This window comes from Bos indicus, chromosome 1 (genome assembly GCF_029378745.1).
Source record: "Bos indicus isolate NIAB-ARS_2022 breed Sahiwal x Tharparkar chromosome 1, NIAB-ARS_B.indTharparkar_mat_pri_1.0, whole genome shotgun sequence".
NCBI classification, from domain to species: Eukaryota; Metazoa; Chordata; class Mammalia; order Artiodactyla; family Bovidae; genus Bos; species Bos indicus.
The window spans coordinates 4,318,348-4,331,506 of record NC_091760.1 but is presented as its reverse complement, the minus strand read 5'-3'; the positions used below and the strand labels follow the sequence as shown (position 1 = coordinate 4,331,506).

The 13,159-nt window shown below is 52.9% G+C and overlaps 1 protein-coding gene across 1 annotated transcript in view; it reads left to right on the top strand.

The window, feature by feature from the left end:
- The first annotated feature begins 1,297 nt into the window (after positions 1 to 1,297).
- HUNK (hormonally up-regulated Neu-associated kinase) overlaps positions 1,298 to 13,159 on the top strand; it is a 131,016-nt gene continuing 119,154 nt past the window's right edge. Inside the window, exon 1 of the mRNA XM_070785786.1 lies at positions 1,298 to 2,382. Coding sequence (XP_070641887.1) covers positions 2,119 to 2,382 — 264 coding nt within the window. The 5' untranslated portion in view covers positions 1,298 to 2,118. The remainder of the gene's footprint in view (positions 2,383 to 13,159) is intronic.

Genomic DNA, 13,159 nt, shown 5'->3' with positions numbered 1-13,159 from the left:
CTTGGTGACTGAACAGCAATACTCTATTAATACACATGCTATTAATTGGGAAAACTCTAAAACCTTTCTCTGAAAGAAGAGGCAGAATGGTTTCGCTCTCAAAGTGAGCTCCGTATTTGTCATCCATGAGATGTTTGTTGAACATTCACTCTTCAGGCACGGTGCTGGTCATACAGCCTTTCTCTCCCCTGCCTTCCATTGTCCTAACATTTGATTACTGAATCTGAGACATTATTGTGATTACATTGGCCTTGCAGAAATTATGGGAGTGGAGTGGTGGTAAAGAAGCCCCTTAAGCACAACAAGAAAAACATTTTTAAAGTGTATTTTTAATATTGGGAAAAGGGAACGACGAGAAGGCTGATGGAAAACAACCTCAGTCATAACCCGTGAGTAGCTGATTATAGCATTTTTGAAATGAGATCTACTTAAAATAGGCGTTTCTCTGGGTCAGAAAGCCCCGGAGACACTGGATTAATGACTGCCGAGCATCCCTTTCTCATCCTGCCCCGCCCCAGTCTCAGAGCACTGACGTGGATCGTGCCATAATTGTTTACCAAGGAATTAGTAGTGAAAGGAACTTGGTTAGGACCAAATCCTGCCTTTCAGCTCTGATGCTGTAACTCTGACGGGGGGTTAAGTACGCATTAAACGCTGGCGCCTTTTATCTGGCTGCTCAACAGGTAGCATTTTGTAATACAAAAGGGGGGTATCTCCCCCTACCAGCCCTCCACTCGCCACCCCCACCTCCCTGCCCTAATTTTTGCTTTGAGAAGACTTTGGGGATCCCGGAGAGGATCAGAGTAGTCAGGGCGGCTGCACTTGTTTACCAGAGATGAACAGGGTCCGGGCGCCTCAGAACAAAAGCCTCCAGGAGCAGGGAGCGCTGGTCCACCGCGTCCTGCAATCGCCGGCGTCGTTTCAATGGAAAGCAGCGAAGGTGTAAATGTACAAGCAGAGGGAGCAAACGCCCTGATTCCTACGTTGCTGCTGCTACTATTATTGTTGCGGCTGCTCCTCCTCCAACACCGCGTGCCCGCCTGGTGTGAGCCCAGGCTTTCGCCACTCCATCCTTCCATCCATCCACCCATCCCTCTATCCATCCATCCGGGGTCCAGAGGGTCCTACTGTGTGCGGGGCCTGGGGCTGGATACCGGGCACTTAAACCACAGTCCACCGGCTTCGAGAGCGCCTCCTTCCTTTCCTCCTGCTCCGGGTGGGTGCGGCTGCTGGTGGCGGATTTCTTCGCCGAAAGGTCCAGAAAGCCCAAGCCCAGAAGCCGGGCGAGAGGCACAAGCGGAGGCGGCCCGACTTGGGCGGCCCGGGAGCGCGCGTCTCAGAGGCCGCGCGGGGTCCCCCCCAGTCTGGAGCTCAGGTGGCCCCGCCGCCCCCCTCCTAGGGCCCTCCCCTCTCCGGCGAGGGTCGAGTTTGGCTGTTGCGCGCGGGGAAGGAGGGGCTACGAGGGATTTGAAAGTGCACACGCTGCGGAGTGGAGCTCGCATCTGTTCCCGCCGCCCGCGACCGGATTAAATTTCTGCAAATTCAAACTGAATGGGGCTTTCTTCTGCTGCCTTCCAGAGGGCGCCTGCAGCCCGCCGCGCGCGCCGGCTCTCGGGCGGGAGCGGCCGCCCGGCGCGCAGCTAGGAACCAGCGAGCCGGACCCGCGTCCGTGCGGGCCAGCTGGTGGCGGCGAGGGCGGAGGCGGCCGAGGCGCCCCAGGCTCCGGGACCAGACATCTCGGCTCCGGGACCCGGCACCAGATCGCGCCCCCAACCGCCCCAACGCCCCTCCACGGCCGGCGCGCTCCCTGCGCACCCGAGCCAGGAGACGGTCACTAGCCGCCTGGACGGGACTCGGGGCAGGGTCTCCGCAAGGAGCCTCAGTAGAAGAACTTCTTGTGGGTGGGGGGCGGGTCCCCGGTACCCCGTGGCCCCGGCGGCCGCTATTGTCTGCGCGCGGCGCTCGGCGGCGGCCAGGGGCGCGGGAGCGGCGGGCCGGGCGGGGCCGGGCCCAAGGCAGCTGCGGCGGCGGCGGCGGCGGCGGCGGCGGGAGGAGCCCGGGGAGCCGGCCGAAGAGGAGGAGGAGCCGCGAGCGCGGGAGCCGAACCGGAGCGGTGCGATGCCGGCGGCGGCGGCGGACGGGCTCCTGGGCGAGCCGGCGGCGCCCGGGGGCGGCGGCGGCGGCGCCGAGGACGCGGCCAGGCCGGCGGCCGCCTGCGAAGGAAGTTTCCTGCCGGCCTGGGTGAGCGGCGTGCCCCGAGAGCGGCTCCGCGACTTCCAGCACCACAAGCGCGTGGGCAACTACCTCATCGGCAGCAGAAAGCTGGGCGAGGGCTCCTTCGCCAAGGTGCGCGAGGGGCTGCACGTGCTGACCGGAGAGAAGGTGAGCCGCCCGGGGCTCTGGCCCCTGGATCCCCCCCGCCTCTCAGCCCCGGGATGGGAGATCGGGGCGGGAGGGGCGGTGGGGACCCTACGGAGAGCCCTGCGCTGCGAGTCTGGCTGTGGAGCCCCGGCCCAGCACCCCCACGCTCCGCCTGCTTTTCTTCTCGGGTTGAACGCGGGGTCGAGCCAAACGCGTGTGCTAGCTCTCGCAGACCGGGATACTGGCATTTCCCAGAGGAGCGATCTGGAGTCACTTTCCCTGGTGGGGTGGGGGAGTGGGGGGCGACTGGTTTCGCCGCGAAGCCAGCCGCCCGCAGCCTTTTTGCATCTCGAAGGGCGCCGCCTGGCGGACACCAGCGCGGGGTTGGGGTGCAGTGCGGGGAGGGGGGCACTCTGCTCTCGGGCCGATAGGGGCGGCAAGATCAGTGGAGAAGCTGGACCCAGGACTGGAGTGCGTGGGCCCTGATGTTGAAGGTGGGAGAGCCGATTAGCCAGCCCTTGGGGCCAATTTAGAGGCTGATCCCCCTCGCGGGCTCTGGGGAGGAGGTAGGGAAAGGCCGAGACCCCAGGGACATTCCCACCTGTGGGGTGCGGAGTTAGGGAACGTTTTACCTGGTCACAGGAGGGTTTTCACACGCTGCCCCTCCCACCATCCACCCTTCCCGCCCCTACGTCCTGGATCACCCCCACCGCACCCCCAGACATCCCACCCCCTCTTTCCCTCCTCACTCCCGCGGCTGGGGTGGGAGCCACTGGCACTGATACCCCCAGACTTCAGATGTTGGGAGAGACCTTATCTTCTAGAAGCCAGGAAAGCAAAGGAAGACCTCCTCCCGCCCCCAAGTCCCCCAGACACCTGAAGGGGCAGCCCCTCCAGCCCCTTGGAAAGTTAGCAGGGTGTGAGCCCTTGTCAGGCAAGGCCCTGCTAGACCTCAGCTGTTCACTTAGATCTGAGAAGAAACTCAATACAGGATGACTTACTTTTGAGATGCTGCGCAAGCTAGCCCGGGAGCTACCCTAAGTTTGGAGCCACTTCAGGCTGGAGCTTCATGGTCATCTCAGACTCAAGGCTCCCCCCATCCCCACCGCAGGCTGGGGCTTGCTCAGCCCAGGTCGGGTGGGTAGCAACTCCCTTTGGTGGCCCATTCAGAGAGAGAGACGCCAGCAGTTTGGGAAAGGCAGGGAGGCTCCGGGCTTCCCACCTGCCCAGCCACTCTCTGCCCTGGGATCCTCTGCCAGCCTGGGGATCCCAGACGCACTGCTGTGGGCCCTCTGACCCCAGGGCGAACTGCCCTGCCCTCTGACCCCCAGCTTCTCCTGGCTTTAACCTCTCTTGCCAGTTCCCTCGTGTGTGCTGGAACCCCTGGCATGTGACTGCAGGTCTTCATCGCCCTTGTCACTTGTTCCCTTCCTACAGTCTCTCGAGGTGGTGTGCCCCTTTGTTTCGGGTAAGTGGGGTTAGCAGTGAGTACTTTTCAAAGTGCCTCTGGCTTCAATTTCCATGCACAAGGGGGAGTGTTTGGGAGAGGAACTCACTGAATGGAGGGGCTCTTTCAAGAAGAAGAAGAAAACCCCTCCAAACCTCCTTCTAGTCCAAAGTGAGCGGCAGTGCCGCTTACTCCTGGGTTCGCAGTGGGCTGGGAACTTAACCCATCGCGTCTGGGAGAAGGCGGGGATGCCCGCGGATCCGGCTCGCTAATTACAGAGCGCTCACTTCCGAGTGCCAGGCACTGGTAATAGAACTTTCTTTTCACTCGAAATGTAGAGCAATCAGTCTGGTTACGTCCATTTCCTCTTTGAAACTTAGCAGAAAGAGACGAGGTGCTCTGCTCACAGCATAATGGGCAACGTTTAGGCGCGCGCGCGCTCCCCCTGCCCGGCCGCTTAGCTTGTTCGGGCTGCCTTATTCTCTCCTGTGGCTCGGCTCCTCGCCGCTGCCCTTTCCCTCCCTAACATCAGGCTGTGTGCCTTGGCTGAACGGCCCGGGGTTGCACTCCGAACTCAGTCCCTAGCCGGGTGCTGCGGTTCAGGAGCTCAGGGCTGGGCCCCAGGCACTCTGGAATGCGAGGAATTCCTGCCCGGATGGAGTCCAGTGAGGATTCCGCCCCCCGCCCCCCACCCCTCGCACCCCTTAGGGGCTCACGCCCGTTTTTCTCATCTTGTCTTTTTCAAACGCTGCATTTCACTTCCTCTCCGCAAGGGGAGGACCAATTAATTGGACGTAAAATTATTGCGCTGGACTAACTGATTGAATCTAGTTAAGGAAGGTGGATCTTAGAGTGGTGGAGGACAGTGGGAGATATTTCTGATGTGTGCCCTACTTCAGCCGGGAGAATCGGGGGCTCCGGGACTGCAAGCCTCCTGAGAAGTCTGGATTTTAGTTCACTTAATGGCCAGCTTTAAAGAAACGATGGGTGTCATTCATAGCTTGTATCTCACAGATCCAATAACGCCTTGCTGCTGATGCTGCTAAGTCGCTTTAGTCGTGTGAAACTCTGTGCGACCCCATAGACGGCAGCCCACCAGGCTCTGCCGTCCCTGGGATTCTCCAGGCAAGAACACGAGTCGGTTGCCATTTCCTTCTCCAATGCATGAAAGTGAAAAGTTAAAGTGAAGTCGCTCAGTTGTGTCCAACTCTTCGAGACCCCATGGACTGCAGCCTACCAGGCCCCTCCGTCCATGGGATTTTCCAGGCAAGAGTACTGGAGTGAGTTGCCATTGCCTTCTCCTAATAATGCCTTAATGCTTAACTAATAGATTTGGGGTTTTGGCAGATTGCAGAGATTAAAATGTGTGTGTGTGTGTGTGTGTGTATGACTTTACCTTGTGTGTGTGTGTGTGTGTGTGTGTGTGTGTGTGTGTGTGTGTAGATGACTCTAACTAGGAAGGACTGCTGAGTTGATGAGTCCCCAGCCCCACTCATATGCTGGATCCTGTCTTACTAAGAACAAAACAAAGGTGAAATCAACCTCACACAATTTGCAGCCTTCCACGTCTCTTTAAAAGGTGACCTATTAATAGAGATTTCACCCAGAAAGTGGTTACTCCTGAGAGCCAAGCCAGGGGACAACTGGAGGTGACAGGACTTGGAGGAAGGGAAATGAAATGTCCCCAGAGTGGGTGATGTGAGTGTCCCAGGAGGCCCGCTCCTCTCAATAATTCCCCCTTTGGGGAGGTGCGTACTTTTCGGAGAAAGCTCTTCACTTTTCTTTTTTCCTTTCTTTTTGAGAGGACACAGACCACAGACCACACACGAAGTCATGAATGCTATACTAAGATGTGTGTCTGGGGGAATCGATGCATTCTGCCCCGCCCCTGCCCCCCACAGCACCCCCAGAGTGTAAGGATCCAGGGCAACCTGTCCTGAGGAATCAGTTCAGGAAAAATCTGCAAAGGTGGGTGGAGAAAAGGAAGAAGAGGAGGCGCCCCATGCCCGCAGTTGCGGTCTCAAACTGGGCACGTTATTTTGGGTGATTTATGCCAAAATCCAGAGTATCACTGGTTTAGGGCACTTGGTGTGTGTTGCATTTTGACTTGTGCATGTTTCCAAAAAGCTTTGGGTGCCATGCTCCATGGCATGCTGCGAATTACTCTCTGAATCAGGTTGAAAAACGAGACACTTTTCCCTGACTTTCATCCAATCCTATCTTATCAAGAGGCACCTTTTCCCATCACTGCCTGCAGGACAGTATCCCCGCCCCCTCTCCCCCGGCCCTGGCTTTTCTTTTGCATACCTCTTTCCAAAGTTGTTTGAGAGTCATTTGAATCCGGTTGGCCCTTTTACTGCTTGAAAAAAACCGACGGCTTTGGGCAGGGCCTCACTTCGTCCTCTAGGAGCTTTCAGGTGGTACAGCCTGCCTTAACGTGGCTTTAAAAATAAATCATTCACTAGATCATGTGAAACTCTTTAACCAGCACATTCTGAGTCTTGTCTTTGACTAAGTTGATGATTAGACGAGGAAAAAAAAATGATGACAGGATCAGACTTTGAAAAGGATTCTCAGTGGCTTTGAGACAAAGAATGAAGTTGCCGTGCGGGAGTATGAAGTGATAACTTGTAAAGTCCCAGAAGGGAGGTGTGCTCACAGCCTCTAATGCTGGTCCCCAATACCTGGGCAATGCAGAGTCTCTGGCACTTGATAGGTTTTGGTACTTAATTTTTCAAAAGTATTTGTTTCTCTATCTATGGCTGCACTGGGTCTTTGTTGCTGCAGGGCTGCTCTTTGTTGCGGCGCACGGACTTCTCATTGCCGTGGCTTCTCTTGTTGCAGAGCACGGGGTCGAGGGTGCACAGACGTCAGTCGTCACAGCACATGAGTGCAGTAGTGTGACATGGGCTCTAGAGCATGGGCTCAGTAGTTCTGCCTCACTGGCTCAGTTGCCTAGCGACTTGCAGGATCTTCCCGGACCAGGGATTGAACCCGGGTCCCCTGCATTGGCAGGTGGATCCTTAACCGCTGGGCCACCAGGAAAGCCCAAGGTTATCACATTTAAAACATGAAGAAAGTGTAGTTGGAGAGGCTGACAGGGATGAGCCTAGGTGCCTTCAGGTATAGAGCTGTTTTCACCGACAGGCAAAACTGCAGGAAGGGGAAAATAGTTATTGCCGCAATTACTTTTTTTGGTGATTAAGTCTCTGTGAAGTTAGGTACGTAAAATGATTGGTTAAGATGCTTAATACCTTGTTCTAAGCCTTAGTTTTTTTTTTAAAGCCTGTTAATCATTTTCATTGGAGCTATTTTGGGGCTAAAAATAAGGGTTGCCTGCTTAGGAAGTTGCCAATAATTATGCCCGAGCATAATAGCTCCAGGTACCTGGAGTGAAGGAGTTACTAAAAATAGAATTTACTATGTTTTTCAGAGCAGGAAATATGACTAATTTTAGAGGTGGCCTTTTGGCAGATCTGTTTTTAGCAAGTATTTCGGAGACAAACAGGTGCTAAATCCTGTAGTTTTTTTTTTTTAAGTGCTAGAAATTTAGGGGTAATAGCTCTGAGGCACAAGAAATGCTTAAGGAACTGGATATTCCTATTAACCCTCAGCAGGGATTTCTTGGCAAGTGAGAGGCATCGGGCAAAAAGCACCTGCTCCAAGAGTCGAGTGTGATAAGGCTGTGCCTATAATTTCGGAGATTGCATGCTGCAGTTCGAAGGCACAGTCTTTTTTGAACTTCCTGCCCTGCCTCATCTTTTTGAAGTCCTTGTGAGTGATGGAAATTGGCACGTAGGGCTCGCTTCTCAGTGTTCATTGATCCTCAAGTCCCAAGGACTTCAAAGGGCGCTTTGAGTCAGCACAACAGTGCTGAACCATGCCCGTGAAGAGGAGCACAACCTGAAATTTTCTCTGTGGGTGTGTGGAGTCATTGCTACAGGCTGGGCTCAACTACAGCGGTGTGCACACTGGAGGTTGTTCCAGGGCCACATGGTGGTCATCCATGCCCGGGGTTCTCCTCCCAGGAGGTGTGGGGAGTGGCCCCCATTGTCTGCCCTGAGAGGGGGCAGGCTGGGTGTCCTCTGTGAAAAAGTGGGCTGGGCAAGAGGTATCATTTATCTCGGGCTATACACCCCATCTCGATTATTCATGGTAACCGAGCAACCTGCTTGCTCTCTTGGCTAATTGAAACCTATAGATAATCCCTGAGCCTTATTTTTAGCAAACTGGCGAAACCGCTTCCCCCACTCAGCCTGGGCCCTGGCCGCTTTCAAGTGCTGATCTGAATGGAATTTCACGTTCTCTGATGCAGTGCTGCTGGCTGGTAGGATGACCGGCAGGAGAGGGGTGAACCACGGGGCCTGAACGGTACTCAAGGAGGCGGAGGCTTCTACAAAGGCAGAGAGAGCTGTCGCCCCTCCTTTCTCCTGAATGCCAGCTCAGCGGTAGAGCGCTTTGTGGCGTATCCAGAGTCTTCCATGCATTTTCTCATCAGATGCTTGAAGTGACCCTGAGCAAATAAGAACCACCTCTCGGGTATCCTTACCTGCGTTGACCATGAGGAGGTTGGCCTGGGTGGATGTTTTCCTCTGACCTTCTCTTCTCTATTGTCAGGGTGTGCACATGCTAAGTTGTTTGAGTCGTGTCCCAACTCTTTGCGACACTGTGGACTGTAGCGCACCAGACTGCTCTGTCCGTGGGATTCTCCAGGCATGAATACTGGAGTGGGTTGCCATGCCCTCCTCCAGGGGATCTTCCCGATCCAGGGATCTAACCCACGTCTCCTGCGTTTTCCGCATTGGATGCCCTAACAAATGACCGAAAGGGGAGGGGAGTTTGGGGGAGAATGGATAGATGTGTATATATGGCTGAGTGGCTCTGCTGTGCACCTGAAGCTATCAGAATGTTGTTAACTGGCTACTGGTGCTCAGTTGCTAAGTCACGTCCAACTCTTTGGACATGGACTGTAGCACGCCAGGCTCCTCTGTCTTCCGCCATCTCCTGGAGTTTGCTCACACTCATGTCCATTGAGTCAGTGATGCTGTCCAACCATCTCTTCCTCTGCCACCCCTGTCTCCTTTTGCAATACAAAATAAGAAGTTTCTTTTAAAAAATGACCACAAACTGGGGGACTTAAAACAACAAAATTTTATTTTCTTAGACTTCTGGAAGCCCAGAGTCCAAAATCAAGGTGTGGGTGAACCTCTGAAAGCTTTAGGGGAGGTTCTGGTACTTGCCAACCATCCGTGGCGTGTCTGGGCTTGGGGCTGCAGCACCCCAGCGTCTGCCTCTGTCCTCACAAGTCCTTCTATCCCCTGTGAGTCTTCTCTGTCTCCAAATCTCCCTCTCCTTATAAGGACACCAGCCATGCGATTTAGAAAAGTAGTAAAAGTGTCAGTCACTCAGTTGCGTCTGACTCTTTGCAAGCCCCTGCCAGGCTCCTCTGTCCATGGGATTCTCCAGGCAAGAATACTGGAGTGGGTAGCCATTTCCTTCTCCAGGGCATCTTCTGGACCTAGGGGTTGAACCCAGGTCTTCGGCATTGCAGTTCAGTTCAGTCACTCAGTTGTATCCAACTCTTTGCGACCTCATGGACCACATTGCAGGCAGATTCTTTACTGTCTGAGCCACAAGGGAAGCCAGTCCAAATGGATTTAGGGTCCACCGTAAACTAGTAGGAGCTCGCCTTGATGACATCTGCAAAGATCCCATTTCTCATAAGGCCATATTCACAGGTGCCAAGGGTGGGTGGGACCTACACATCTCTCTGCGGGGCACAGTTCAACCCGCAACAGCTTCTTAGATGATGAGGACTGGATTGTAGGTGACTTCCTGGGAAGCAGACCTTGGGAAGGAAGGAGTGTGGTCTTGTGGGCTTGGTGTATATCAGCACCGTGAGAGGAGGAGAGGTGAGGGGAGGCGGGGGGAGAAGTCAGGCAGCCTTGGACCCTGATGCAGTCCCAGCTGAAGTCCTCCACCCACGCCATGCTGTTCTCCAGGAGCTGAGATGTCCAAACTGGAGGCTTTAGGTCCTTATATCTTTATATCTAGGGAGGGGTCCGGGTTGGGGGGGGAAGGGCCCTGGAAGATCATTGGCTGGGAGCGGCCCTGGAGAGGGGCGTGGCCTTGGACACTCGCCAAGGGCAGTTTCTGGGGCGAGCTCGCAGCAGAGTTGAGCAGCTGCGGAGGAAGTTCTTGGCCCAGAAGGGGAAGCGAGGCAGCGGGGCCAGGTGTCCACGGTTTCCTGTGGGAGACGGGCCAGAGTTCAGGGTCTTGATCTGAATCCAGGCCAGTTCCATAAACGGAGTGGGGGGCTCCCTGCGTCACCTTGCCCACCTAGTGTGGAGCTAGCCTCCTCTGGAATGAGGGAACAGCTCACAGAGGCTAGTTCCCAACACCGAGCATCATCGTGGGAATATTCCGGCATCATGTTTCTTTTCACTAGGATGCCCAGGGCTCTCTGTTGTGTTTGTGGGTGCTTTTGAGATACAGTTATACATTCTATGTATTTTCTCTTGAGGATGTCATGGCCACAGAGTTGGGCTAACTTGTCCGTCAGTGGGTCTAATCAAGAGACAGTGGGAGAGACCCTCCCTTTTGATCACTCCTGAGTTGTGGGGAACTGGATAGTTCTCTGAGTCCTGGTTTGGGACATTTGGGTGACAGAAGGGTTGCTAGGTGAGCGCCATCTCCTAACATCCTGTTACCACCTCCACTGAACTGGCTCTGCCCTCCCTAGCTGCTGCTGCTGCTAAGTCGCTTCAGTTGTGTCTGACTCTGTGCGACCCCATAGACGGCAGCCCACCAGGCTCCCCTGTTCCTGGGATTCTTCAGGCAAGAACACTGGAGTGGGTTGCCATTTCCTTCTCCAATGCATGAAAGTGAAAAGTGAAAGTGAAGTCGTTCAGTTGTGTCTGACTCTTAGCGACCCCATGGACTGCAGCCCACCAAGCTCCTCCGTCCATGGGATTTTCCAGGCAAGAGTACTGGAGTGGGGTGCCATTGCCTTCTCTGCCCTCCCTAACTATGCGGTTTCTACTTACTGAATCCTTTTTGGTTTTTAATCACTTGTATGTGTTTATGTTTTAAGAGTCATTTGGTTAAAGTCTGGAATGGGTGATACAGACACGTGGTCTTAAATGGAAAGGTTTCCAGAGAGGGTGCAGCGAGAGGTAATTCTGCCTCTACCTGGGTGCCTGGGTGTTTGTTGGGTTCCTCTCCCCAGAGGCAATCCCGCTTCTGGCTTCCTGTGTCTCCTTCCACACTTACTCCATCTGCATCCAAGTGTGCATACATTTGATATTCTATACGCATACATTTGTAAATGGATAGATATAGGAAGAGAGATTTTTACACCATACTTGCTGTTCAGTGTGTTGCTTTTTTCACTTAGCAGTATGTCTCGAACATCCTTTCCCCAAATTTACTAAAGAATTGTCTTACTCTTTTTAATTACTGCGTGGTATTGAGTACATGCTGTTGTTGTTCGGTTGCTAAGCCGTGTCCGATTTTTTTCAACCCCATGGACAATAGCCCGCCAGGCTCTTCTGTCCATGGGTTTTTCCAGGCAAGAATACTGGAGTGGGTAGCCATTTCCTTCCCCAGGGGATCTTCCCAGACCAGGGATCAAAACTGCATCTCCTGCACTGGCAGAAGGATTCTTTACCACTATGCCACCATGGAAGCCCATTCAGTACATGGAGGTACCATATTTATTTAGCCATTCCTTGATGAGGAAGTCAATGGACATTAGTTAACGAATTAAGCACAATTAAAGAATGGGCATTTAGGTTGCATACGATTTTTTTGTTACAGTAAATCCCCTACGTATGAATTGAGTTCTGTTCTGAGAGCACATTCTGAGAGTAAGTCCAGTTTGTTTGGAAATCCAACAAAGTTAGCCTAGGTAGCCAACTAGTGCAATCAGTTATAGAGTACTGTGCTGTAATAGGTGTATAATACTTTTCACACAAAGAATACATAAAAACAAACACAAAAGTAAAGAAAACCTTTTTAGTCTCACAGTGCCTTGAAAAGTGTAGCACAGTACCACAGCTGACATGCACGGGATGGCGTCTCGTGAACAGGCAAGAAGCGTTACTGACTAGAGGTGGGAGATGGTAGAGCGGAAGGATCGTTAGCAATAGGAGGTGAAGGGCAAGCTGCAGTGTCACTCCAGTTGATGGCAGAGGCTCTGAGCTTGAAATAAAGATACTGAGCGACTGGACTCTATACAGTGCTGTACAGTGAAGTACACAAAAGCACAACCATTTGTAGAGGATGCAGGCGCGTGACAATGTACACCAGACACGTGAACTTACTTGCGTGATTGGACGTGTGGTTGCCCAGTTGCATCTTTGAAAGTTCACAGCTTGAAGGTTCGTATGTAGGGGACTTGCTGTATCTCCAAATTGTGGTGTAGTACATATCTGTGCCTATGTATCATCTTGTAAATGTTCAAGTATATCTGAGGTTTAAATTCCTAGTTCTAGGTGAAAGGGTATGTCTGATTTTCTTTTTTTTTGGCCGCACTGTGTGGCTTTCAGGGTTTTAGTTCCCCGACCAGGGATCAAACCCTGGCCCTGGTAATGACAGTGCCCACTGAGTCCTAACCACTGGACTGCCAGGGAATCCCCAAGGATATGACTGTTTAAACTGTTGATGAGTCTTGCCAAATTGCCTGCCAAGGAAGTTGTCCTAGTTTATACTCTCATCAACCTGGTGTGGGGACATCTCTCCAGATTTTTATCAGTATAAGATACTGTCAGACTTTTTGATCTTTGCCAATCTAGTTGGTTAAACTTAATATCTTGTACTATGTGTAGTTTATCATATTTGTGAGTTGAACATATTTCATATGTCCAACAACAATTTGCATTTCATCTCTATTCATTGTTCGTGACCATTCACCATTTTCCCTTGGGTTGTTGGTCTTTCTCTTCCTGATTTATAAGCACTTCTATGTATTAAGGCAATCAGTCCTCTTTCATGTATTTTGAATCCTCTTTTTGATGTATTTTGAAGCCTGACCCATCTTGCTTGCTCCCTGTTTCCTCTTTGTCTTAGTTTCTTGGTAGTTCTCGCAGTGGTTCCCTGGATTCCACTAACTAGCAAGGGACCATAGCTGAGCTTTGAGGTTCTGTTCAGTTCAGTTCAGTCACTCAGTCTTTGCGACCCCATGGACTGCAGCACGCCAGGCCTCCCTGTCCATCGCTAACTCTTGGAGCTTACTCAAACTCATTGAGTTGGTGATGCCATCCAACCACCTCATCCTCTGTCATCCCCTTCTCCTCCCACTTTCAATCTTTGAAGTTCTGTGGATCCCTGTAAATTGTACATGTATAATTA